The sequence below is a fragment of the Anopheles moucheti genome, chromosome 3 (assembly GCF_943734755.1).
Source record: "Anopheles moucheti chromosome 3, idAnoMoucSN_F20_07, whole genome shotgun sequence".
NCBI classification, from domain to species: Eukaryota; Metazoa; Arthropoda; class Insecta; order Diptera; family Culicidae; genus Anopheles; species Anopheles moucheti.
Window position 1 is genome coordinate 14824127 of NC_069141.1, and position 25004 is coordinate 14849130.

The 25004-nt window shown below is 48.2% G+C and overlaps 1 protein-coding gene across 1 annotated transcript; it reads right to left on the reverse strand.

Annotated features, from left to right (window-relative positions):
• Positions 1-4404: 4404 nt before the first annotated feature.
• LOC128305923 (protein tiptop) lies at positions 4405-17333 on the reverse strand. The gene is made up of 2 exons (XM_053043564.1): positions 17278-17333; positions 4405-8886 (listed from the first exon to the last, which is right to left on the reverse strand). The coding sequence occupies exons 1-2, from the start codon at positions 17331-17333 to the stop codon at positions 4965-4967; spliced, it is 3978 nt and encodes a 1325-aa protein (XP_052899524.1). The 3' UTR covers positions 4405-4964.
• Positions 17334-25004: the final 7671 nt, after the last annotated feature.

Below are 25004 nucleotides of genomic sequence, written 5' to 3' on the forward strand. Positions count from 1 at the left end.
CGAGCAAAGCTGTCCGAGCAATCACCGAAAGGGTAGGCGAGCAAGATCGACATTCGCGAGCAGAAATGATGGCGACATGACGAAGATGCGATTTCCTTCACTCCACCGTTCGCGGCTGGACATCGTCCATCGCTCACCGGCGCACCTGTGCGAAAGAGATGGCCGGGTGTTCGGAAGCGAACAGGCCGCGTGTTCGCTGTTTTCGCGAGAGCGGAGCGAAACGAGGCTATGCGAAAACAGGTCCTTGGACAAGCGCTGCAAATCGGATGCACCAGAACATCCCCCGGTCGGCACTGTGGAACGCGCGCTCGTATGAGGAACAATGCAACGATGCCCGATTGCAGAAATGTCTCTCACTCTCAACAACATACCTGGGAAATGGGTCGCCGCCGCAGGAGGAAAAGTCTTCAACCAATGGCCAAGAGTGGACACACGACACGGAAATCAAAACAAATCAATATAGAACAACAGCATTTTCCCATCACCATGCGAAAAACCCTATCGTTTCGGAGGCACTCTCAAAAGGGGAGAACAAAACAAAGAGAACAAAACAGTAACGCAACGGAGTTTAAATTTTAACATATACATAGGTTGTTGTATTTTGTCGATTTTATTTTATTACTTTTTGTCACTGATTCTGCTACAACATCCTCTTCAGCATCGACGGTTCGGTTGAGCGGTTTGAGCCCACGCATGTGTTTACTTTTTAATGTTTTCTTCTTGCATTTTTGCTTCATTGTTTTTTACGTGGGCTACAGTGGGTATTTTTGTTGCTGTGTTGGTGTGTGTGTGTGTGTGTTTGGGTGGCTAAGTGTTTCGTTTTTTTATCCTTTTCTTTAAATTGAATTACGCTTCGTTTTGTTCTAGCTGTTTGCTTCTTTCGCTTCTCGCACCCAATCGGGCTCACCCCGCCTGTTTGTATCGATACGAGAGAGGAGCATTTTAAAAGGTTGTTCACTGTTTACTCGGTTTAAAAATTTGCAATTTAAATAATAATTGATTTTATGCTTTAATTTTTCACCCACTTTTCGCTCATTTCCCATTTAGAGGGTTCACTTCACCATACCATATGTTCGTTCACTTTCTTCTCACTATGAGGAGCACACCATCGTTTACGCCTGTTTTTTTCATGTACAAGCCGCCTGCTTAGTGTTACTGCTTTCCTGGGGATGGTAAGTGTGACCCTCCGCCATTCCCAATATTCTTTGTTTTGGCGATAGTGGTGATGCAATATTAACCTAGCACGTGGTTTTCTCTTATCATTCGAATTTGATTCTCGTATTTGTTTTCTGGTATGTTAAATTGAGTGTTTCCCTCCCCTAATCCCGTAGTACGTGTTGGGTGTGTCTGTGTGTTATCCTTCCGCAATTCTTTAATGCTCCAAAGTAGACTAGTTTATAGATGTATTATCTTTAATTTGGACTCGGATGAGCAGTCATCTTCGCCATTGCTTCTTACGCAAAAACTTGGAAAACCAACATATTTTACACCTCACTCTCATTTTTTTTTTATTCTTGTTAAGGTTTTTTGCTTGGCCGACTGAACACAACTGGGGGGGGAAAGCATTTGATTGGAGTAGCAAGATTTTACTAGTTTGTTTGTTAATCTATCCCGATCCCGATCGAGGTGCTCTCTCGACCAGTGCCTGCCGTTGTCCCAACAGCTATTCTACGCTTGGGCCTGATAGTCTTGGTAGATGCGGGTTTGACAGAAGCACTCGGACAGAAAGATCTAAAGGATTGCCACCTGATTGTTGGGTGTTCATTATTTAATTTTTTCACTGGGCCAGCACCGTTGCCAACAAGCGTAATTTTTGGGACACCGTGCCTAAAAAAAAACCAAGGAATATTCTCAACTGCACCGCGATAATAACACACTATGTATAGATAATACGGGGTATGAGACCAAATGCATCGAAACGGTAAGCAGTATATAAATGGGGGCCAATACAGGCTGACTGGTTTTGTTTTACAAGGATTGTGTTGCCTTTCGTCTTCTAAACGATGGAAAATTCAAATGAACACCAAAAAATGGAAGAATAAAACCCAAAACGACTCTGTCATTGATTTTTCCCCTTTTGTTCGTGTGGCTGTGTGTGTGTGTTTGTATGGTGGCATTAGTTTTGCTTAACCCTAAGCGCTTTTCTGGCGGCAAATTACGTATACGTGTTTTTGTTTGTTTGCTGTTCAGCTTAGCACACGGTTAGAATTTTCTTCCTTTTAGCCGAATCGCGTTTCGATTTTAATTTGTTTCGTTTAAAGATTCCAAACATTTAAATAGTGTGGCGGATGTTGTTGGTATTTTTTTGTTGTTTTAGTTTAATTATTTTACCACCCGGTTTCGCAAACACACCCCGATCCTAATGTGTACATATATATGGCCGTGTGAGCCCTCCCTCCCGACGTCACTACTGCTGCTCCACCTCGCACGAGTCAGCAGCAGGAGACTTTGTTTTGTTTGCAGGCATTGATAATGATGCGTAGTTCGGTCGTAATTTATAATAATAATAATAATAATAATAATTATATAGTAATATAATTCAAACTGTTCTCAATATACAATGTACATAGTTCTATTTATATATATAGATAGATTCCTTTCTTCAGTATACCAATGTGAGTTCGACTGCTTTGCGTTTTCGATTTCGTGTTTGCAATTTTGCCCGCGTATACAGAGTTTCGATCGTATGAACCGTGTATGGGTATGTGCGTAGTTCTAGGGGTTTTTTTGTTTTGTTTAATGCTAAATGCTTACCTGGACACACACACACACACACTAGTTTTACAAACCCAGCGCAACCCTTCCGGCCACATCGCCTCGGCTTCCTTTCACAATGCTGGCCGCCATACGCCTTATAATGCCAATATGTTCAAGGGAGGAAACTACGTTAGTTTTCGTAAACCTACATATAGTTACCGTAAATCACTCTCAATAAATAAGTTTTCTCCTTCAATCGGTCACACTTTCACCGCAGCACTGCGAATTCCTACGATACTTCTAGATGATGCTTGGCTTCTCTCTACACAGCTTGGTAGGCGTGAAAATACTTTAGAGGTTTAGATTCTTGTGTGTGTGTGTTTTGTTTGTTTGTTTGTTTGTTAATTCCTAGTTGCTTTACTCGTCTACATCATCTCTCGCGTATGTGCTTCTCCACATCGTCCGGACAGCCGGTTAGAAATGCTTCTATACTGCCGCAAGTACAAGTGCCACGAGGCACGGAATTCAGTAAAAGGGTATACTATATGCTTACGTGTGTGTGTTTTTTTTTTGTTGCTCTCTTTTGCGGATGGAACTACTCGCATTTATCCTTTAGAAACGTAACTTTGAAGACAGCGGCTAGTTCAGTGTAGTTGATATTGGTCTATATACATGCGTAACCCTCCACTCACGGGGATCTCTTCGTCGCCCATTGGGGAGCGACATATTCGCCCACTAGTTTCTAGATTGATCAAGAGCCTGGCAACAACTTCAAATTGGGGACTTTAAACGGTAACGAAACAGGATGGAAGCTTTTTCGGGTGCGGGGGTTTGAACGAAGATGATGATGCGGTTAACAGTATGCAATCAACACCAGCAAAATTAACATAAATCATCCAAATGGTTCCTCAATCTACCAGAAGGATTTCTTTTTTTTACATTATGGTGGACAGTCGCTGCATGTAGCTGCAGCACAAGGAAAAGTAACAGGAGTATGATCTTTAATAACCGGCATCTCCATCCTCAACGTTCGGTTTCCCATTGTGTGAGTGATTTCTATAGGTGCGTATGCTAAAAAATTCGCTTCTATTCATGCGCGTGTAAATTTGAATGATCGAACGTTTTTTTTGTTTGCATTTTGTTTAGTATACTGAATTTTGGCACGTCTGTTTGTTTATCGTTTTGCTACATTCGTATCATTGCACGGCGCTCTAGTGGAACGCTGTCTTGTTTTCCGTTTTTTGCTAAAAACCATTCGGTGCACAGTTTCATGAGTTTTGTTTCATAAATTTTAAATATTAGCTTTGTTGTTGGGTTTTTGCTTTTTTGCTGCTTCGCTATGGATCAGACAAATTGTGAAACAAGATGGGTTTGCCCTTTTTCTTTTCCATAATATTTCCACCGGTCCTTCCCCTCTCTCGCCGTTCCGTATACACTCAAAAAATGGGTTGTGCTGAATATACTTCATTTGTTACCGTATCCAAAATGCAATTTTGTGCATTATTAAATTTCATCGTTTAACCATTTTGTTTTTATCTTCTCTGGGGTAGTTTTTGCATTGTGTATTAATATGTGTTGTGTAAATTACGTATACCAAATTTCCGAGTAAATTGAATTTGCTGTTTTGCGTGTTACAAGCGTGTTCAGCCGCACTACGGCATCGCGCTGTTCATCATATTTCGTATCTTCCATTGCGTATTCGTATAACCATGTTTCTGTTAAGTTGACTATAGTTTACCTTCTTGTTTTTTTTTTTAAATTGCCTTGTTTTTTTCGTCGTTTTTGTTTTGCTTTTGCATCTTCGCCAACAGGCCAAATCGAGCGAATGCGTTGTTTCGACGTGTCACCTTGCTGGCCCGCTAACCCGCCGCGATGACCGGTCCCCTCCGTACGTGTGCACCCGAAGGATATGTGTGTATGTATGGATGTGTGTGTGTGTGATTTTTTTATGAATTATCTGCATTGAGACGGGATCGGAAAGATTCACCAGAGCACAATTCACCTTCCCCCTTCCAGCCAGGGCGCCAAACAGAGCGGCTTCAGAGCGAGAAATACGAATAAGGTATATAACGAAAGCTTAAAGCCCTCGTCGAATCGTTAAAACAACACATGGACGATCGCCATTTTGTTCGCGACCCGCGATCGCTGGATTGATCTCGTTTCGAAGCGTGCGCTTTCTGCTCCTCTCATTCTGCACCCGGCGCGGTTTTTTTGTTTCTCTGCTGGAAGGCGCGCTGCTTTGTCACGACGCTGGAGCCTTAAGAGTGTCAGACGTACTTGGACGACAGTTGCTTCGCTAGCTCTGTGTACTTGAGGAACTTGGAGTGGGGGCTTTCGTCGAAGGCGGGCGATTGCGACGGTGGAGGACTCTTGGCCGATGGTCCGTTGCCCGACTCGTGACCCGCGCGCCGTTCCACACTTTCACGGCCCGTCGAGGAGGCGGATGAGGAGGACGATCCGGCAGACGATCCAGTGGTCACCAGCGACAGCGGAGCAGTCGAGCCGGTCGATTTCGGTGAGTTCGGTGCGGGTGAGGAACGTGTCTTGAGCGACTGTGCGCCACTGGTGGCGGCAAGCGAGAGAGCACCGGAACCACCGCCGCCCGGAACCTTCGGATCCGGAATGACATCATCGTTAACGAAGTGAGCTTTGGAGAGATGGTGCCGGTAGGCACCCTTCGACCCGAACGTGGTATCACAGTACGCGCACTTGATCGTGCCACCGGCAACGTCCTCCGACACGACCGCATCGTTGCAGGCCCAGCTGAACGCCAGGATGGCTCCGGGAGCGGTCCGCGAACCGGTACTGTTGGTGGTGGCCGCCAACAGCGCCGAACTGCTCGAACCGCCGCGACTTCCGCCACCACCGGCCGATGGTGTTTCCGTCTTATCACAAAGCTTCTGCAGCGCGGCTAACGGGTGGGCGCTCGATTTCTTCCCGCCGGAACCACCGGTTGAGCCCGCGTCACCACCACCGGTCGATCCGCTGCCAGCGCCGGTCAAGCTATCGAACATGGACGAGAGGGCACCGAGGCTGCTGCTGACGGTGGATGACTTTTTCGTGCTACAGTCGGCGCCGGGCGTTGACCGGGACGCGATGGAATGATGGTCACTGAGCGGACTCGCGGCCGGACTGAGCGGTACGCTGGCGGTCGACAGCCGTGGGCTGGGTGCGGGGCTGGACGCGACACTGCTCCGTCTCGGTGGTTCCTCGCGATCGTCGCGATCGTCACGCTGATGCTGCTGGGCTTTGCTCGGTGGCCGCATCTCGTGCTCGGCATCATGCTCATCGCCACCATCCTCCGGCATCAGCTCCTTCTTGATGCGGATCTTGCCCTGCTCGGGTGCCGGCTTCATCTCGGCCTCCGGCGACTCGTCGTCGCTGTGCAACTCCCGCTTGATCGGCGGCTGCCCGTGCAGATCCGACCCATCCGCATGGTGATGGCCGTCGGCTTGCTCCGGGTACGGTTTGTCCGGTGTGCCGCGCGGCGTGGAATGACTCGGCGTGTCGAACTTCTTCTCGGGCGTCAACGAATCCATCCGACTGCTGCCACGTTCCGAGATGGAGCTGGATTCGCTGCCGCTGCGCTCACGGCGCCCGAACTGCTGCGAAGCGTACTGTGCCTGCTGCTGCTGATGGTGGTACGATCGCAGCAGGTTCATCGTCTGCGGATCTACCAGCGGCTTGGTGTAGTCTACACTCTCATCAATACCGAGCCGCTTCAGTATGCTGGAACCGAGCGGAGTCGAACTTTGATTACCGCCTCCACCGCCGCCACCACCACCGCCCCCCGCGTAGTTCGAACCACCGTGACGCGAACGGGTATCGAAGCTCTTCTCGATCAGCTGCTCGATCGCGTTCAGTACCGACGGCGAGGAACTCTTCTCACCTCCACCGCCCCCGTTGCCGTCCTTCTTGGTGAGCATCGACACCGGCGAGAGCAGATCGGACCCGAGCGGTGACTTCTGGGAGGACAGCGGCGATGCCAGATCGTCACTGACGCTCTTGCGGCCATCGCGCCCGGTCGGCGTCACGGGTGAGATCGAGTCGGGTGGGATGATGGTGTTGGAGAGCAGCGCGCTCTTCAGCTTGTCACGCTGCTGCTGAGCGGCCAGCAGGGCCGTCCCGCCAATGCACTGCCGGATGTGGTCGACAAACATGGTCGTTTCGATCTTTTCGTTACACTTCTCGCAGGTAATCTTGCCCGCGCCGAGATCTCGCAACGGTTTGTTGGCGGCGTTGACGGCCGCTGCCACGGCCGCAGCAGCTGCCGCTGCCGTGTTGGGACCGGGCTCTGCACCGTTTTTGCCATAATCGTGCTGGGCGCGCTCCATCTCGAGCAGCTTCCGCACCGGCAGGGACTTTTTGCGCTTTTCCCGCGTCTGCCGCCGGCGACTTCCGCTCTCGGTGATCGATCGCATGATATGCTCTTTGTAGTGGGCATTCTTCACCATGTGGTTGCTGAGTTCCTTCAGCGAGGAGAACGCTTGGTCGCACACTTTGCACGTCAGTACGGCGCTGACGTGACTGTTGGTTTGTGCGGCGGCGGCCGCATTCGCTGCCCCACCTGGACCACCACCACCACCACCACCGCCAGGGCCTCCTCCGTTGGGACCTGCTCCTCCGCTTGGGCCGGGACCTCCGGCTCCGCCGGCAGGACCTCCACCGCCTGCCTTATCCGAATCGGACGACTTCCACGAGATGATCTGCTCCTGCGAGATGATGTTGGTGTAATGTTGCGTCTGCTGCATGTGAGCCGTCATTTCGGCCAGGGTGCGGAAGCTCTGACCACACCACATACACTTCAGAATCTGGCGCGTCTGTTCCGCCCCCTTGCCCAACCAAACGTCCTGTCCGCGGACCAACTTCCGCGGCAGTGGCATCGTCTCCTTGATCAGCATGTTCAGCTCACTTGGCGACGGTTTCGAAGCCGCACCGTGCCCTTGGCCGCCCTGTCCACCCTGGCCGCCCATACTGTTGCCTTGGGCCGGTGGTGGAATCGGTTGCTGCGAGTGTCCACCAGAACCGCCGCCACCGGGTGGCACATTCACGCCGCAGTGCTTCGTCTCCTTCATGTGTGTCGTCATGGCGGCCAGCGAAGGGAAGCTCTGTTTGCACCATACACACTTCAGCACATCCTTCGCCGAGTCGGCACCCTTGTTGAGCCAGTGCGACTGCCAGGCACTGTGCCGACCGCCACCGCCCGCACCTCCGCCGCCTCCACCGCCGCCACCGCCCGAGTTCCCAGTGCTCGGCGATCGGTAGATGTCTTCGCCGCCCAAACGGCTTAGCTCCGACATCTTCTCCAGCGCCTTCGTGGCGTCGTTCGTAACGGCGGCCGCGGCCGCGGCTGCTGCTGCAGCCGCTGCGACCGATTTGTGCTTGCCGTTCCAACTGTCCGCGTGCATGGAATGCTGGTGGTGGTTGTTCTTAGGCGACAGACCAGCAGCCGCTACGGCCGCCGCGGCCAGATACGGTAGCTGCGGAGTGACCGGTGTGCTCCAGGGTGTCACAATGGCCGGTTTGTAGTCGAGCGAGCGGGTCGTTTTGCGAGGGGGCGGCGATGCCCCATCCTCGTTGCCCGTCCTCTTCCGGTGGCTCACGGACAGATCGAGCGGACTGTTGTCGCCGATGCCGGACTTTTGGCTGAGGTTGACCACATCACCACAATCGCTACCCCCATCACCGTCACCATCGCCCCCACGGCTTCCCCGTCCGCCCGCTCCACCCACTCCGCCACCTTCACCGCCGTCCTCGTCCTCGTCGTCGTCCTCGTCGTCATCGTCGCCACCGCCGCCGCCGCCGCCGGAGCCTCGCTTCTTGCTAAAGTCGAGCACCGTGGCGTCGTCACTTTCGTCCGTCGGTGACCGGAGCGGCAGTACCGGGGGCGAACCGTTACGAACGGAGGCGAGCCCTGCGGCTAGTGGCGACCCCAGCAGCAGCCGGTTCTGTTGTGCTGCAACGGCTGCTACGTTGAGGTACGCCGCCATGGCGGCCGAATGCTGAGGCAGGAGGGCGGCTGCAGCGACCGGTGGTAACGTCGGTGGAAGCGTGATCGAAACCGGGCTCAGGTTGTTGCCCGTGCCCTGCTCGTCACGCTCACCCTCCGAGCGGATGGACTCATCCGATGGACAGCGCCCACCGCCCGACGACGATTCCCTCGATTGGCATCTAGGGCTGGCCATTTCACTGTGGGCGAAAGCGAAAAACAGATAGAACCGTCTTTAGTAAAGGTCTTCGACACCTTGCGTGTGTTGTAATAATTTAAACTTTTATAGAATATGTAAAGTTTAATCAAAAAGAAAAATGGTTATCGTAGCTTACATTAAAGTTAAATAGTCTTGTTGAAATTATTTTTGCATGAAACGTTTCATGAAAGGTTTCACGCACTTGACGATAGATTAATTGCCCTAGATAATCCTGCCTAGTTTAATAATGAATTTTAGAAATAAGAAAAGGAAGACAACGGAATAAACAGTAGCAAACAGAACACGGATATTGTAAGACACATTTTTTGGCTTTCGGCTACGGAAACATTTTTGCGAAAAATACCGCGCGCGGAAAGGAAAGTTAAGGGAGATTTCTCACAAGTCTCAATACTCTTTTAGGCTTCTGCGATATGAACTCTTTCTAAAGTATGAAGAAACTCTGATGAAGAAAAGAAGGATCTTTGAGTCCCTATTCAAGTTATTCTAGCCTTCCGTAACTTCATTAAATCGGTAAGAATTGGAACAGCCCAACTTCTCTTGTTTTTAAGTTAAGGGAATAGCAGTCAAGGGTTATTCGATCATACATGGAAATTGCACGAAATGTTTGGAGATTAAATATTGTTAAACCCCTCAAGAGAACTCTTCAAGAAGCGTCAGGAATTTGTGGCCTAAAAACAAACTAACAACCTTAGTTTTGTTCCATTCTTCGGTTCGTTTTAATATCAAATAGAGTGACGAAATACTTTGTACGCGAACTACTAAGCGCCCCTTCACATCATAAAAAGCGACATAACCTTCAATTTTTCCCCACATCTGTTCGAAAATCTAATTCCCGTGATTGATTAAAAAGAAGCGGTGTGAATTAATCTTGCTTCGAAATAGCTAAACCAACTAATGACCTAATGATGCGCTGCTGCTACAAATAATGGATTAAATGAGCTTAAACTGTTTATGGTTCATCGCGCAGCGTCACGTTCCGGCAGCGGCAGATCGTTGCCGATCGGCCCCCGCGGGGGGGGGGGGGCCGGGCAGATTCTTAAAAAGTGGTGCGCTGAAACGCTTAGTACCCACAAGCACCGTGGTGGTTGGTGCCGCACTGGCCGCAATAATTTATGGACCATTCAAAATTTCCGACCAGCCGCATCGGGCCGCGGGGCCCAGTTGATCGTCAGTCCCATGCCGGTGCGGTGCTTGCTTGTATGCAGCGATGGCACATTCAGATGCAAAGCGTCGCAAACTTCCAAAAACGAAGTGAAAAAACACACGACAACATTCACCTCACCTCGTCTGCCAATTGGGATTAAGATAGCGAACGAGCGTGCGGGAGCATCATGCTGGCATTTTCCGAATCCCCGATCCCGGCGACACAGACCCCGACCCCGAATGGCGGTGGATGTTCCTGCGCAGACGGCACAATTTGCTACTGGTGCGCATCAACGCATGCGTTGGCGTTGGCGCAGGCGACCGAGCGATAGGGTAAATGGAACAATTTTCAGCTTTTGTGTTTGATTTACGATGACAGCGCACCGCAATATGTCGGAGGGAGCGTGTATGGGCGGCAGGATGTAGGAAACGGAAGAGGAAACCTCTTCAAGAAATAATTTGGCCAGCAAGGGGGGGTAAGCGAGGGGATGAAGAATGATCGCGTCTAAATATGGCCGGCCGGTTGACGAAACTATGATGAGTGTGTGTTACTTTCGAACACATTGGCCTCCAAGGAGGATCGTTTTAGGATTGTCAGAAAAAAAGAAAGAAAGAAACCAAAACCCCTCTTGACGATGAAAAAATAACCCCCGAAACACAGACAGACAGAAGGGAAAACAGTACGGCAAAGCACTAGCCGCCCGCAGGAATATGTTTTATAAATTGTAGAGAGCGAGAAGAAAAAACGGTTGAAACTATTTTCCATGCGCTCCCATTGGCCATGGCGAAAGAAAAAACAAAAAACAAAAGTGTCACCCGAACAGGGTGTATTTGCTGTATACACGTGTGGGAAAAAAAAAACAACAAACAAGAAGAAAAAAAACGCAAATGCGGGCAAAGCTTTGGGGGGGTGAGTTGGGAGAAGAAAAAACAGAAAGCGAGGCCAATCCATCATCGGCAAGTCGTACCACTTGCTTTCAGCTTTCTTTTCTGCCTTTCAACTTCAAAACCACCCCCCCGGGTGACCTGCGGGTGTATGTGTTATGTGTCCTGGGAGTGGATTATGATTGCCCTAAATGCAAATATTATTTATGTAGCTGTCCCAAGGTTCGGTCACAACGTGCGCTCTTTCGTCGAATTTGCTTTCGATTCGATACGGTGGGAGCCGTAGTTGCTGCTTTCTCCTTTTGGGTGGATTGGGGTGGGGGTGTAAAAAAAAAACCCCCCTAAAGCCACCATGTGCGTGCATTCAACCACGGCCACGAGAACGGTTCTCGAGCTCGAGGGGTCGATAAGCGTGAGCGAGCAAGAGAGAAAACGTCAACGGAACAAAACTGTACATCAGCAATGTTATCCCCCAGCAACCGAAAAGCCAATCCAAGTGAGCCGCCAGTGGTCCGTGGTGGAGTTTATGTTGTGGACAAAAAAGTGGAGAGAAGGGGGAAAAAAAGCATTATTATCCAACTGTAACCGAAAGGAAAGGTGATGGTTTGGGGTGGCGTGAAGTTCGGTCCAATCACGGGCTCTAGATGGATGGATGGATGGATGGATGGATGGTTAGATCGGATCGGTGGATAACCGTTGGCGTCAGATGCATTCGGAAGTGCAGGGGAGGGTGGGGGTGGGGGGCGGGGGGGGGGGGGGGGCTCGAGAAGATGGGAGGCAACACCAACCCCGAGCAGTGCAAACGAGTCCCGGCGAACCGGAGTGCCACCAACTCCGAGCGGAATGGAAAATTGATTTATAGTTATGTGCACAGTTAGATATTATTGGATAATTCTGTCATTGTCAATTCGACTTGATTTACAGTTATTGTTTTATTACGAGTTTATCATCATCATTATTGCTATTATTGTTATTAACTAACACATAAAAAGGCAAATGTGGGGGTCGGCTTCCCCTTCCTGCACGGTGGATGGGCATTAGATGTCAACCTTATAATGGGTGCCAACTACTGTTGTTGGTGGAAATTGTTCGGTCGTGTTGATGCACGGTGTGCAAGTGTGTGCGAGAGCACGGCCGGCACGCCGTGGATTCCGGTTGGGCATCGGGTTCATTAATGCACCGATGCATGATAGCGGACGGTGCAAATCATCTAGCCATAAATTGCCATTTATCGCACCAAAACCACACGATTGATGGTGGGACCGGGCTTAGCTACCTGCCGCAGCATGCCATTTAACCTGCACCAAGTGATGAAACATGCTCCGAAACCATTCGGAACCATAATCGAACTTGTGCGAGCAATAATTTACGCCGTGTTTACGCAGAGTGGGGTGTCGCAAGAAAGAAAAGATTTCCCTATAATGACGCTTTTAAAAATATACTGGAACACACATCGCTATCGATCATCGGTTGCAGGGTTCGCTGCCAAATGGCCATATGTTTCCCATTTCAGCGTAAGAAAATGTGTCGCCGGGGGCCCGAAATTTTTCCGCCGCACACAAAGGAAGGGGCAGAACCAATCCGTTGCGACCAAAACATCCATCCATCCGAGCGCGCGTGTTCCAAATCGTTAATCATAGATTTTTTTCTCGTCCTCCTCCTCCATGTTGTTGGTTCCACTCCACAAAATCCACAGTGTGGTGTGCGCAACGTTTGCTGCGTGGGGGAAAAATGAATTGATTGCTGTCCGTCGTCAGCGTCAGCGTGGTCAAGTTTTGGATTGGCCGACGATAAATCCGACCTGCGTAGTGACAGACCCACACCTACACACACGCCGCGAGAGAGCGAGAACGAGTGCCCGGTGCCATCGTTATCCTTTCGCTCTCATCCTTCAGGAATATCCTCCCGCAAGGGGTGTTTGATGTGCATATGATTAACAACAACACAATTGTGAGCGAACTGCATCTCGAAACGCACCAGCCGAATGGCCGAAAAACCAATCGCTGTACGGAATGACCGGGCCTCCCGCGCAACCCCGCACCGACGGGACCAAAACGGGAACAGGCAAAAACAAAACTGGCCCAGGAAGAACGACGAAAGAGAGATGCCGCTTACGCGAAAGGAGCGAAAGCAGTATGAGCACCAAAACCACGCCTGCCCCGCGTATTTTGCTGTTGATCTCCTTTTTCAACCCAGGGTTCTCCGGGGTTCCGTTTCGGTCGCGCGTTCCGGGGGTGGTTTTTTTCGTTGTTGTTTTGGGCCGATGGTGCAGAGCACGTTTGCAAAACTGCACGGCCACCAACAGCAAATTGTGCATGCGAATGCTCCGAAAAGGATAACCGAGCTGACTGACTTTTGCTGGAGGTACATCTTCGTACTGAAAGGCCTTCATAGCCCCTCGATTCTTAACAGCAGACACATCAGTGCTCCACCGAAAAATGGTAATCACACGGAAGAAAAGCAAACGCGCAGTGGAAATGGTAGAACGCAAACCGCTTCAGCTGTCATCGAGCGGATGACATTTAGGGGCTTAAGCGGGCTGAAGCGTGGTGATCGCGTTGTTTGCGCGATGAACGATCGGGAAAGCGTACCGAATAACGATTTATGTGCTTTGTCGGCCACACTGCGTGGGGTATTCTAGGTGTCTGTTCTAGGCTCGTACGCCGTACGCCATATTCCCCGGGTTGAGTGACAGATTTTTGGTTGTTGAGAGAGAAAGAAGAGCATCGAACAACAACATCGTTCCTTTCCCTATCCCCTCTTTCACACGTTGTGACTCAATCCCGAGTAAAAGCTGGTGTGCAGTTTGGGTGTTCTTCGGAGAAAACGGAACCCCGGGGACGGGGTGTTTCTGGAGTAGAGCCGATACGATTTTCGGAGGGTTTTTTTTTTGGTTGTTGTTGGGAAAGGGTCGCCGAGGGAGATAAAAGGTAATAAATTAAATTTTGTCAGTTAAAAAGGGATTAATTTTAATTTAGATAGTATATGCGTATCTACCGCCCGCGTGTTTGGTGCGTGAGTGTGTGTTGGACACATGGTGAAACCCTCCCAGGAGGTCTCTGCTACATGTGGCCGACAGTACTCACCGGTGAATGATAAAGAAACGTCGACATGGACTTCGGGATTTGTTGATGGGTTTTACGCAATAAAACTGGAACAGCGAGGAAAGGATACGGAAAGGACAACGACGATCAAAAGGCGAATCGTTCCGGGTTTGAAGAAGATATTTTTGAATGGTTGTTCTCCTTTTCGGTTAGTCTGGTCACATTTTTTTTTGTGTTTGTCTGTCGTCGCCACTGATGATGGTTGACATACGAGTGTGAACGTCTCAAGGGATCCATTTGAATTCCTCAACGCGGAACAGAAGGTTCTAGCGCCGGAATAGAGAACGGAAATATCACGGCGAACAAAAAAGCAAAAAAAAAAAACAGGAACACCAACTCCACACATGTTTTCCTGTTTCCGAGACGAACGAAACGTGCAATGATAAATGTGTCGCCTTGCATTTGTTCGGACTACGGGCGACAAAGCACTAGTAGTGAGTTAAAATTAGAGCTTGCGGTGAATCAGTTGTGAATCATAATATTTTTCGACAGTTTGGGATTTCACTCGCATGTGGCTGATTGATTTCGTAAGTTAAGGTGAAACACACGAATTTATAATAGCGAAAAAACGGGGTTTTCTTTTGATAATAAAACCTAATTGGTAGCACGAGAAGCAAATAGTTGCTTGATTGAATTGTTTCACATTTAGCAATTCGCAAGGTTGGCGAATAATGTAATGTGTGTAACACCTTCCCGCACCAAACCCGTAACAGGACCTGTCGCTTGCCGTACGGTAATTTCCGGTTAATGTATAGATGTACCCATCAATTCTGCCTGCCCTGTCGGATGTCGGACCCCGACGACCGCAACGGAACCGGAACACATACCGTCATGCTATCGTGCGACCGGGGTACGGGGTAAAGAAGAAAAAAAAAACAGCAAATATATGACATCGATCAGACAAAACGGAAAAGCTACAACGTCGCTATCGCCACATGACGCAGGTTTTGTTGAATTTAAAAAAAAAAAGCAAACTCAAAACCTGAACTAACAAATAGCACTCTAACCGACTCGGATGGCACAAATGGAACGGGGGGGGGGGGGGGGGGGGGGGGGGGGCCACAGTCCACGATGGGTTGGTTATTAAAATGAATTATTGCTCCTCATAATTGACATTTGTCACACGCACCACTGTAATCGTTTATCGAGTTTCCGGTTGATGACTCGCACGGTGGCGGAGAGCACCAAACGCTCGCATAGGTGGAAGATGAAGATGATTCGGTTTAATTGGGACCTCCACCGTTCGGAATTGGCCTTAAAAGACCAACAACAAGAACCGAAGAAACAAAAAATACAGCAGCTAAAACCTTAACGTATGGGCACCTTGGTTCCCGGGGCGCGATAAATAAATGGGTGGTACCGAGGTTGGAAACACCCGAGAGCGGGCGGAAAACCAACGGAATATGGGCGATATAAATTAAGTGAGGTTGTTTTGGGGTTGTTTTCTTCGGGTTCCCCGCTTTGCCTTCTGCGTGTTGTGCGGTGATCTAGCTCCGAGCTGGGTGATGTTTGTTACGTACGGAAGCTTCCAGCGTACGGGGAGGTTTTTTTTGTTTCGAACGGTTGACCGATCGCTTTTTTTCACCGTCAAATACCGCCGGAATATGCGGAGATGGCGTGGAAAGAAATTAAGGAGCGTTCGTGAGCGATGCTTAGTCCGCATTTGAAAAATGATTATACAACTTCAGGTAGCCTGTTGTCGTATGTTGTTGTCCGCGTTTTGTGAACGTATGGTTGTGTTTCTAAGGATGACAGTTGGTCAAACGAACAAACAAACAGAGAGACGCAACGAAATGTCGCACAGCTTCTGCCTGAATGGGATCGAACCATCGGTGGAGGATGGCCGTGGTCGAAAGGACATTAAATTTTACGACTCGCAAGCGAGAGCAACTCGTAAATCCACCCTTCATTCACGTGCGCTAGCTGTGGCTGTGTAGGTGTGTGAGTCTGGGATATTGTTTTTCGGTGTTTCCTTTTCTAGCGTCTCCTAACCCGGGCCACATGGCAAGTATATCCTCATCATACGCTAGTAACCAAACAAACAACGAAAAAAAAAAGGTGGTAAACCTCCCCAAAACGCAATCTCACACGCGCTCACAGCTGCAATCGGTCGTTCCGCAAAACGAACGCACCCATACAGCGAGTGTACACCCAGACCCGAAGGTTAAGACCGGCCGTCAGCAGCAAAACCGAACCCAAAAACCCTGTGTGTGTACGCGCAGTCCGAACGGATGCCCGAATTGGGTGGAAAAAGCGCGTGTTCGCACATTGCGGCCCTGTCGGCAGTAGTTTACCGGAAAACGCCGGAACGAAAACATTATCCCGGGACCAGCATACACACAAGTACGTACTGGTTCCGGCCTTCATGTTTTCCATCGCCCCTTCTCCGGGCGCCGTGATCGTCACGCACCATTGACCGCCAAAATTGGACCATATAGATCGGGAGAGGTCGTCGTCGTCGCCAACCCCGTTATGAAGCCCGCGCACTCATTTTGCCGCACTATTTCGCTACATTGTAGCAGTTACCGGGAAACACCGGGAGCACGCGGGAGTCTTTAACGAGGTAATTAAAAGCGTGAGCGTTAGAACAATAAATAACCAACTCCGGTGCCTTTTGCCGGTGGCTGAACGGAAGGTGCTTGTACTTTCGTACCGCATTACCGGAGCAGTAGCTACAGAGACGCAACTCTTTACTCGATCTATCATGCTGGGGCGATAGAAGAAAAGCAGGGAGTTTGAGAATGATCAAAATTCAGGTGGTTAAACCACTCATGGTGGCATTCTCACACACTGGACGGCTTGAATAGTTCTCCATTTTTGGAGTGTTTTCAAGCTGACAAACAGCTCTGATTAGGTTGCTTTACAGAGATTTCGTGGAAATCACTCTCGGCAAAATGATTTATGATCCTATAAAATGTAACAGTACGTAAAGGTTCCAGGACATTTAAGATCTCATTCATACTTGAGGAAAAACAGGAATCACAGTAGGCTTCAAGAAAGCTTTTATTTGACAGTTGGTACACAACAAGAAATTGGTGACTAGATTGGTGATCAAGGCAAAAGCTGCCCTTAAGTGAAACCCACAAAGACTTTCAATTAGCGACCGAATTTAACACAAATAAGTGACATAACACTTAAAAAGAACTCATTAGTAACCGACTTTATAAATCTTAACGTTGAGCTGCAACTCGCTCACAACTTTAAGCTCAAAAATTCACACAGCTTGTATCACTATTTACCTAGCGTGAAGGGCCTGTCGGTAGATTTCCAACATCACTGCCTCGTGGAGCATCATCGATGGAAGATTTTGGTTATCAATTTTTGAACCTTTACTCAGTACTGTCTGCGACCAGAAACAGGATGCCCTGTTCCTGGCTGGATGGTTACTTCGGTACGCTGTGTGATCGTCGCCGTTGTAGGGATTCGCCGTATCTTCGCTTCGAAGTGCGGCGATATTTTCTTTTTGTTTTCCCCCTCGTGACGCTTTAGAAGCAATCACGCGAGTGACACACGCACACCGATACACACACACACACAAACTCTCAAAAAAAAAAACACACGCGTTCACGCAAAACTTGTGGAGTTGTGCAACTTTTCCGGGCGTCCGAAACGGTTAACCCACACGCTCGGGGTTTGTTCTTCTCGCATTCAGATCAGATCGAACACTACTGTTGTGCTGATGGGGGGGGCAAACACACACCGGGACTTCACGGATTGCACTGGAAACTGGATCGATTGGACACTGTCGGTCACAGCGCGGGGTTGGTTGGCAGCATGCGTTACACCCGGTACGTAAAAGCAAGGAAAACCCGCCGAAAACCAAAATAAATACCGTATACGTAGGTTCGCGTTAGAATTAAACCCAACGCTGCCGCGAAAGCAATTTTTCAAAGTGCGATCATTCTTCTCCCAGTATAAGAGCTATAAACGTTGGGTGCATCCGACTATTATAAGGGTTAGATTTTTCTTAATGCAATTTTTCGTATAATTCGTTTCGCCTCGGGGCATATTTTGTTTGCTCGCCGCGTTTTTGTAGCTTCGTATAATCTTCCGCACTATGCTTCTTGTTGCATCACGCTGGGTTGTATCACATAAAACACTTCGCAATTCACTCATTCATCCTTTTTTTCTGTTTTGCAGGATTCGTATAGCCGCATGTGGGTGTTGCATTTATTTGACTCTTTTCGCCATCATTTCGCCACCGTGTGACTGCTTCGCACTGATTCGCTTACAAACTAAACCATTGCCGCCTGCTTCCGCACACGCTCTAGTACATCGTTCGGTCGGTTGGGGTTTGTGTCTTCTCGAACGCATCCTCGATCGTGCACCGTAGGCTCGATCGAGTCATCACCTGCTCGAACACCGTCGCAAGTGCCGGATCGTTTAGCGTTTGCATTTCACCATTGTTTTCCCATTGAATGTTACCAGATGTTGGGCTACTCGACACTGGCGAAAGCACAGCAGCAAATTGCACAAATCAAATCACTGCACCACACGAGAACACGCACATCAGTCTCGCAACGGCACGGACAACTGTTTCTGGGTGTTGGGAACGCATGACACGCAGCGCAACACGAGTTTTGTTTGCTTTTTCTTTTGGGTTGTCAAGCGGGCGGAAAACCAAAGCAAAATGTGACGGTCAGCAAGTGTGCACTGCAAACGGATGCTGGAAAAATGCTCCGAATTGTCCGAAGAAAATGGCCCCGAAAGGACAGCACGGGTGTAACCGGCCGAAGAAAAGCGTATCTGGGCCCCCAAACGGTGGTTGCGCGTGTTGTGTTTCCGCTACCCGACGACTTTTGACTGACGGAAGCTGACGGCGGACAGACAGACGGCTGCCTTTCGACGGGTTATGCTTGGGCTGTCCCGTGTACGCAACGAACCTATCACATCTGTGACATCTCGTGGTGGATATCACACCGAGTGACACATAAGGACGAACGCACACTAGCGCAGAAGCGAATGCGCACCGCGACCTCTCGCTCACGCTCGCGCGATTGTGCCTGCTCGCGCTCACTCTTTCACATCTCACACACACTCACTGGCGCTCTCGCGTGCAGCTTCGGGATTGCCTCTCCTCTTTCTCCTGCTGCGCACACCGAAAACACGAAACTGCTCTTGCTCTTTCGCACGGGGTAGCGCCACACCGAGCAAGGGTTGACGGGCCGTCACTCACACCGACAAGCGCGTTGACGTTCTGTCCTCCTTTCTTCACCCCTGCCAAAGGGACACCAGTTTTTCAATGACGTCTTGCACCGATGACGGATGCACCGTATTGGCACGTCAGTTCCGCTGCATTAGAAACACCGTCTTTGCACAACCGTCAAGATGCTGCGCCTGAGATCGGACCGGATTCGGACCGTCGGGATTACGCGAGATCTCGACGAATTCGCATTTCTTGTTCACTTTTCGTTACACTGTTTTTTTCTCTCACTAGTAACTTTATGCTAATTGATACACGCTTTGCAAAATTTGCCTCTAGAGCGCACTTGTGTCGCTATCGGCGAACGTGTGTTTTTATTCCCGTAAACGTGTGACGACACGTGTCCAACATTCCCGTAAATGTGCTCTCGCGCGATACAGAGCGACAGCGCGGACACGACGCGAAATATGCTTCCAGACCGCTTGCTTGTTTTTGTTCAACTGAATATCGTGAGAATTCACCGACGGGGCGAATGGGCAATATCGTGCCACACATTGACACGGTCAGGCTACATGGCTACACGCTCCGACGTGGAAGGGGATTCGTGAGCACCACGCAACGACCCTTATTCTGCAGGGAGGGGATGAATAGTTCAACCCCTACCCCGGATGGTCTGTACATAGCAGGCAATCCGGAGATAAATAGGGGAAAACTTGCACACACACACAGCTTCAAAATCGGTCCCAAACCGGTACCCGAAATGTACCGACACAAACACACGAAAACACAACCCTTCGGGCAGGGGAAACGCTCAACGCACACACACAACCATGCAGGGCCGATTGTCTGTCATATGGAGAGTTGCATGTTGTTTTCATAATTTATTGTTATTGTTGCCTTCTCGCTTGCACGACGCGGCGGTGGTGCAGCGGTGCGAATGAGATGGGGGTTTTGTGGTGGGTTTGTGGAAAAAGTGGTGCGTGCGCAAGGTGAATTTCCCGAAACACGAAATTTCCAGCTCGGCTGTACGACGACCACGCACGCACACAGCTTTGCGGCGGTTCTCCGGCAGAGTCACGAAGCGGGCAAACAACCCCCGCCAACCCGACGGGATGGCCAAAGATGGGACGTAAATTATGGGATCATTTCGGAGCACATTATTCCAGTGTGGAGCTTCAAACGCGCAATGTGTCGCGTGATGACGATTCTTCGGACGAGCTGCCCCGGTGTGTGTTGTTGGCTGTGTTGGCCGTGCAGTGCATAAATCATCATCGCCACCGTCATCATCATCAGCATCATCGTCGTGCTACTCAATCGAACGTGCTTGTCAATCAGTCATCCTGGCCAGCAGCCAGCCAGCGTGTACATCAGCCTTTAGTGCTTTAAGTCCCCTTTTTTGAGGGTGTGTGTGCTTGTGTGTGTGTATGTGTGTTTGCGTGTCGGTTCGGGGCGAAGCAAAAAGGCTCCCCGATAATCGTATAATTGAGCATTACTTTTTATGCTCCCATCTCCAACCCATGGGTTTTGGTAGCATTGCGCGGTGTTGCGTCCCACGGCCGGTGTTTAACGTATGGTGATGGAAAGGTTTTACCTTCCTCTGGGTGATTCAGCAGGCCATAGCGAGAGTGCGTCGTGTGTACTCGTACTAAAGGTGAGACAGTCCGGCGTGTGGCCGGCGTCCCCACCACGGTGCAATGAAATCGATGACTCGAGCCGTGTGGGGCAGATATTGTGATGTCATTAATTCGCCTCGGAATTGCCACGGCCGAAACTGACGATCTCGACTCGTCACGAATTTAGATGAGCTTCCAAAACTTCCAAGGATGACGTACTCCTTCTAAGGGCGCGCGGGGAAGAAAGCCAACCCACCCTCATATGCGTGTGCGTGTGTGTGTGTGTAAGTTATGTGTGTTTGTGTGTGTGTTTGCTTTTTATGATGTCAGCAGCCGAAAAGCGATCGCTCGTAAACGTTTATGGGTACGTCCATAAACGTGAGCAATTTAGTTCTATTGCTTCTGACAAATGCCTCTATTGGAAAGGGGGGGGGGGGGGGGGGGGGGATGAAGATTGTCATCTGTCGCACCCCTATTGTTGGCGGGGGTTGTAAGCTTTCGATTCGCTTTTTCACAATTATCGCCAATGCCGAATGTGGTAGCATTTCCTTGTGGCATAATTTTTCACGCGCCGTACGTGAAACGTACGTCCTTTGCGAGTGTGTATTGAGCGTGAAAAATAATGTCTGCAGCACATTTTTCTTCGGCAAAATGGTATTTGAGTGGCATGACTTATGTTTGATGCATGCAAGAGGATGAAATATTCAACGCGCTCAATTACGTTCATACGTAGTGACTCTACATGTCAAGTCCTATAGCAGAATAAATCGGTAGTGAATGGTTGGGTTGTATGGTAGTGTTAAGTGTTATTAAATAAAATAAATAAATTGAATGTTTAAAGCACCATTGGATGTGAAATGAAATAAAAGCTATTTTGCTAATTGTTTGTGCAATTTGTTTGCTATTCGATGGTGCGAAAGAATTGGTGTGGGTTTCATGAGTAGGCATTTGGTAGGAGTCGTACAGCATGGATAATATTTAGTTTGACGACGTGTTATCAACTGATAACAATAAAACATCGATGAGAAATAAACATCGATTGAGCGTAAGCAATCGCATTCGGAATGAAGAAGGCAGTAGCGGAAAACTTAATCATTGAAGTGATGTAAACAAATAGTGTTGCAGTTTTTAATTGATGTCATAACTTATGGAAGATTGTAAAGTTAATAATAAACAATTTTATGATGAAATAAAACAAAACATTAATGATAAGAAACAAGGACGAATAATGAGGATTTTAATGTGTTTTGAAATATGGATTATATTAAAGAGTTTTTAGAAGATAATATGAGTAATAAATTATATTTTACTAGTATTTAATTGAATTGAAAGGTAACAATTATTGAAAAGATGAAAAGTCTTAATAAATAGATGATTAATAAAATAAAAATGGAATTCACAAGGAGTGTCTTGCATAGAGTATTGTACAAAAGAGAAACAACCACTATTATATTAAATATTGATTATGTGTAATACAACATGTTATTAAATTATTCTTCTGAAATTTTGTCTTTTAAAACAAAACAATATTTCAATAAATGAACCGTTGCTACATATATGAAATTTTAAATAGTTATCACTTGCTTTGTATTTTTTTCACTATTTGCAATGTGCTGCCCATTTCTTGAGATATGAACAGCATTGAAAGAAATACTAATTAAAAAAAAGGCATACAATTCCAGCCAGACAACTGTACGGCAACTGCAAGCTGATTGATGACAGGCCTACAGTGTTGTCTTGTCACCAGCCCGACAAAAAGGTCCGGACCGTTTTGTGGCGCGATACGGAACAAAAAGGTATCTCGCTCGCCCGGGTCCGCGTCGCACGAATGCAATCGCCCAAAAACATAACCCCCCCCGGCCCCGAAATCACGAGCAGGCAATTGATGGCAACCGATGTGACTTCGATGTGGCCGGAAATGACAGCGAACAGCGGTGGTGGGGTTTTTTTTTCTGCCAAAGAAAGCAATACACTCGCACAGCAGCAAACTGATAACGTCGAATCATAAGGACAACGGACCGTCAAGGTAGAAAGAAGGAACAAAAGCGTATGGTTTGTGGCCGGTGGGGGGGGGGGACCTCGGGCAAGGGTAGAGAAAGTTGGGCTGGGAATTAAACAGGAGATGCCCGATGGGGAGGGGGCGAGCGATGATGACTGCAGGGGTGGGAAGTGAAAGAAACTGATAGACAGCGGCATTTGCAATTTTCCGAGGCCAAGCTAACCGAACTCATCGAACGATTATGCAAAATGTGCAGCACTCGGGCTGGCGGAAACTAAGACTCGTTTCGACCGTTTGAAATGATGCCAAACAGACGGAAAGGGAGAGGAACAAATACAAATTCCCAAAGCAAAAACAGGCTCAAAGGATGGTACTATCAAAAATCGAACCCGTTTTATTGATGTGTGTCAGATTTTTATGCTTCCCTTTGCAAAACCTCAAATGGATAGAAAAAATGCACCACTTGAGGAACTGGCACTGGGGTTACCGTATCGTATTGTTAATTTTGTGTTTTGTGTGTGTGTGTGTGTGATTTTTTTTTTCGTTTAAAGTACGAAGAATTTGTACGACTTTACGGTGCTCTGGCCGGTGGCATTGATTGAGACGACTCCGGGTTGATGTTTGTTTTTTATTTTCCCCACCGTTCGCGAAACCGTTCTCTATTAACCTGTTCACTGCTACAGAAGTAGAGCTAAATGCACAAAACTATCATAAAATGGCACATTAAAAAAAAAAGAGGAGAGAACCAAACAAAAAATACAACAACAATTTTCTAAGCTAATGCACTTGCCCAGTGCACCGGAACGGATAGGTACAGACAAGACAGCGTCAAATTTTGCATCGTTCAAGTTTCGCGATGTGTTTTTTTTTTGTTCTAACGTTAAATATAAAATCGTGAATTTTTTAACCACTGACAAGAGTGCCAAAAGTGCATCAAATGGTTCTAGTTGTAGCCGAGGGAACAAAAAGGGGGGGGGGGGGGGGGGGGGGGTGTACACAACATCGAATAAAATCTGTGCCTCAAAAATGATGCCACCGTGACACAATCGAGTGCAAAACATTCTTTCGCTCGTCACCTTCTGGTTGTGACAGTTCGGGCAAAACACAAAACCGTGGTGCAGATCAGTTGGTTTGGGGCTGGAACTACGAAGGTCACGACCTAACCATCGGCATCGGCTTGTCCGTCCGCTAGGGAGCCGCTGGGCACGAAGGCAAAATTAGTGCTCTACATTCAACGGACGAAAGCGTTGGGTCAAAATTGAATTCCATTTATCGTCGTGATTATGGGACCTGAGTAGTGGCTTTGGAGAAAAAAACCAACAACACAAGAAGCAACGGGGGTAAGTGGCCAAAAGGGAAACGGAAATCATACGTCCGCAACGGAGGGTAGTAAATTCTGGCGTTTGTGAATCAGAGGTCTTTCGTTTTCTCGCACGCATTGCTCCGCTGATGTGGTACTGGCTTGATGTTCGGACACAATTTGGACACAGTTCGTAAAGCTACTGAATAGTAAGTACTCCTTTGGGATATGCAGGTCTTGCGTTTCGTGTGTAAAATAGTACGATCGGAACAAGGGTTGAAACTAGTTCTGGTGTTTGTATTGTTGTCTACAATTTCTTCTGGGGAGATAACACAAAAAAGAGGGAGATAGAGAGAGAAAGAGAAAGAAACCTTAAAAGGGATCAGAGGTCTACTATTTTTACACACAGGTTTTCATTACGGGAATGTATAATACATTTCAAATTAAAACACTTCAAGGAGAGGTCTTCCAATAAGATCTCCAGCAAAAGTCAAAACGGAGAAAAATGTGAAATTTGTTAATAAATATTATTTAAGAATAAAAAATAATTAATTAATTTAATAATTTACTAAAATATACCATAGTATTTGAATACTGTTCTGTTAAACCTTTAGGTATTCTCGAATATTTACTTGAACTTTATTGCACACATTTTCCGAAACAAACACGTGTGGAAATGTGACGCTATCCAAAACAACGCATGGTTCAAACAAATACCTTCTTGCCTTAGAAAGCTATTTTGATGTAATAAGGTGCACGATAACTATTCACCCCCAGAGCACTTACTATTTCTGATCCCATATTGACTTGGAGTATTTATGTAACGACCACCACTACCGGGGGCGGCTGAAAGAAAAGTTGCTCATATCGAAAGAGCTTCGGCAGACCACTATAGCGCACATATAAGGGTA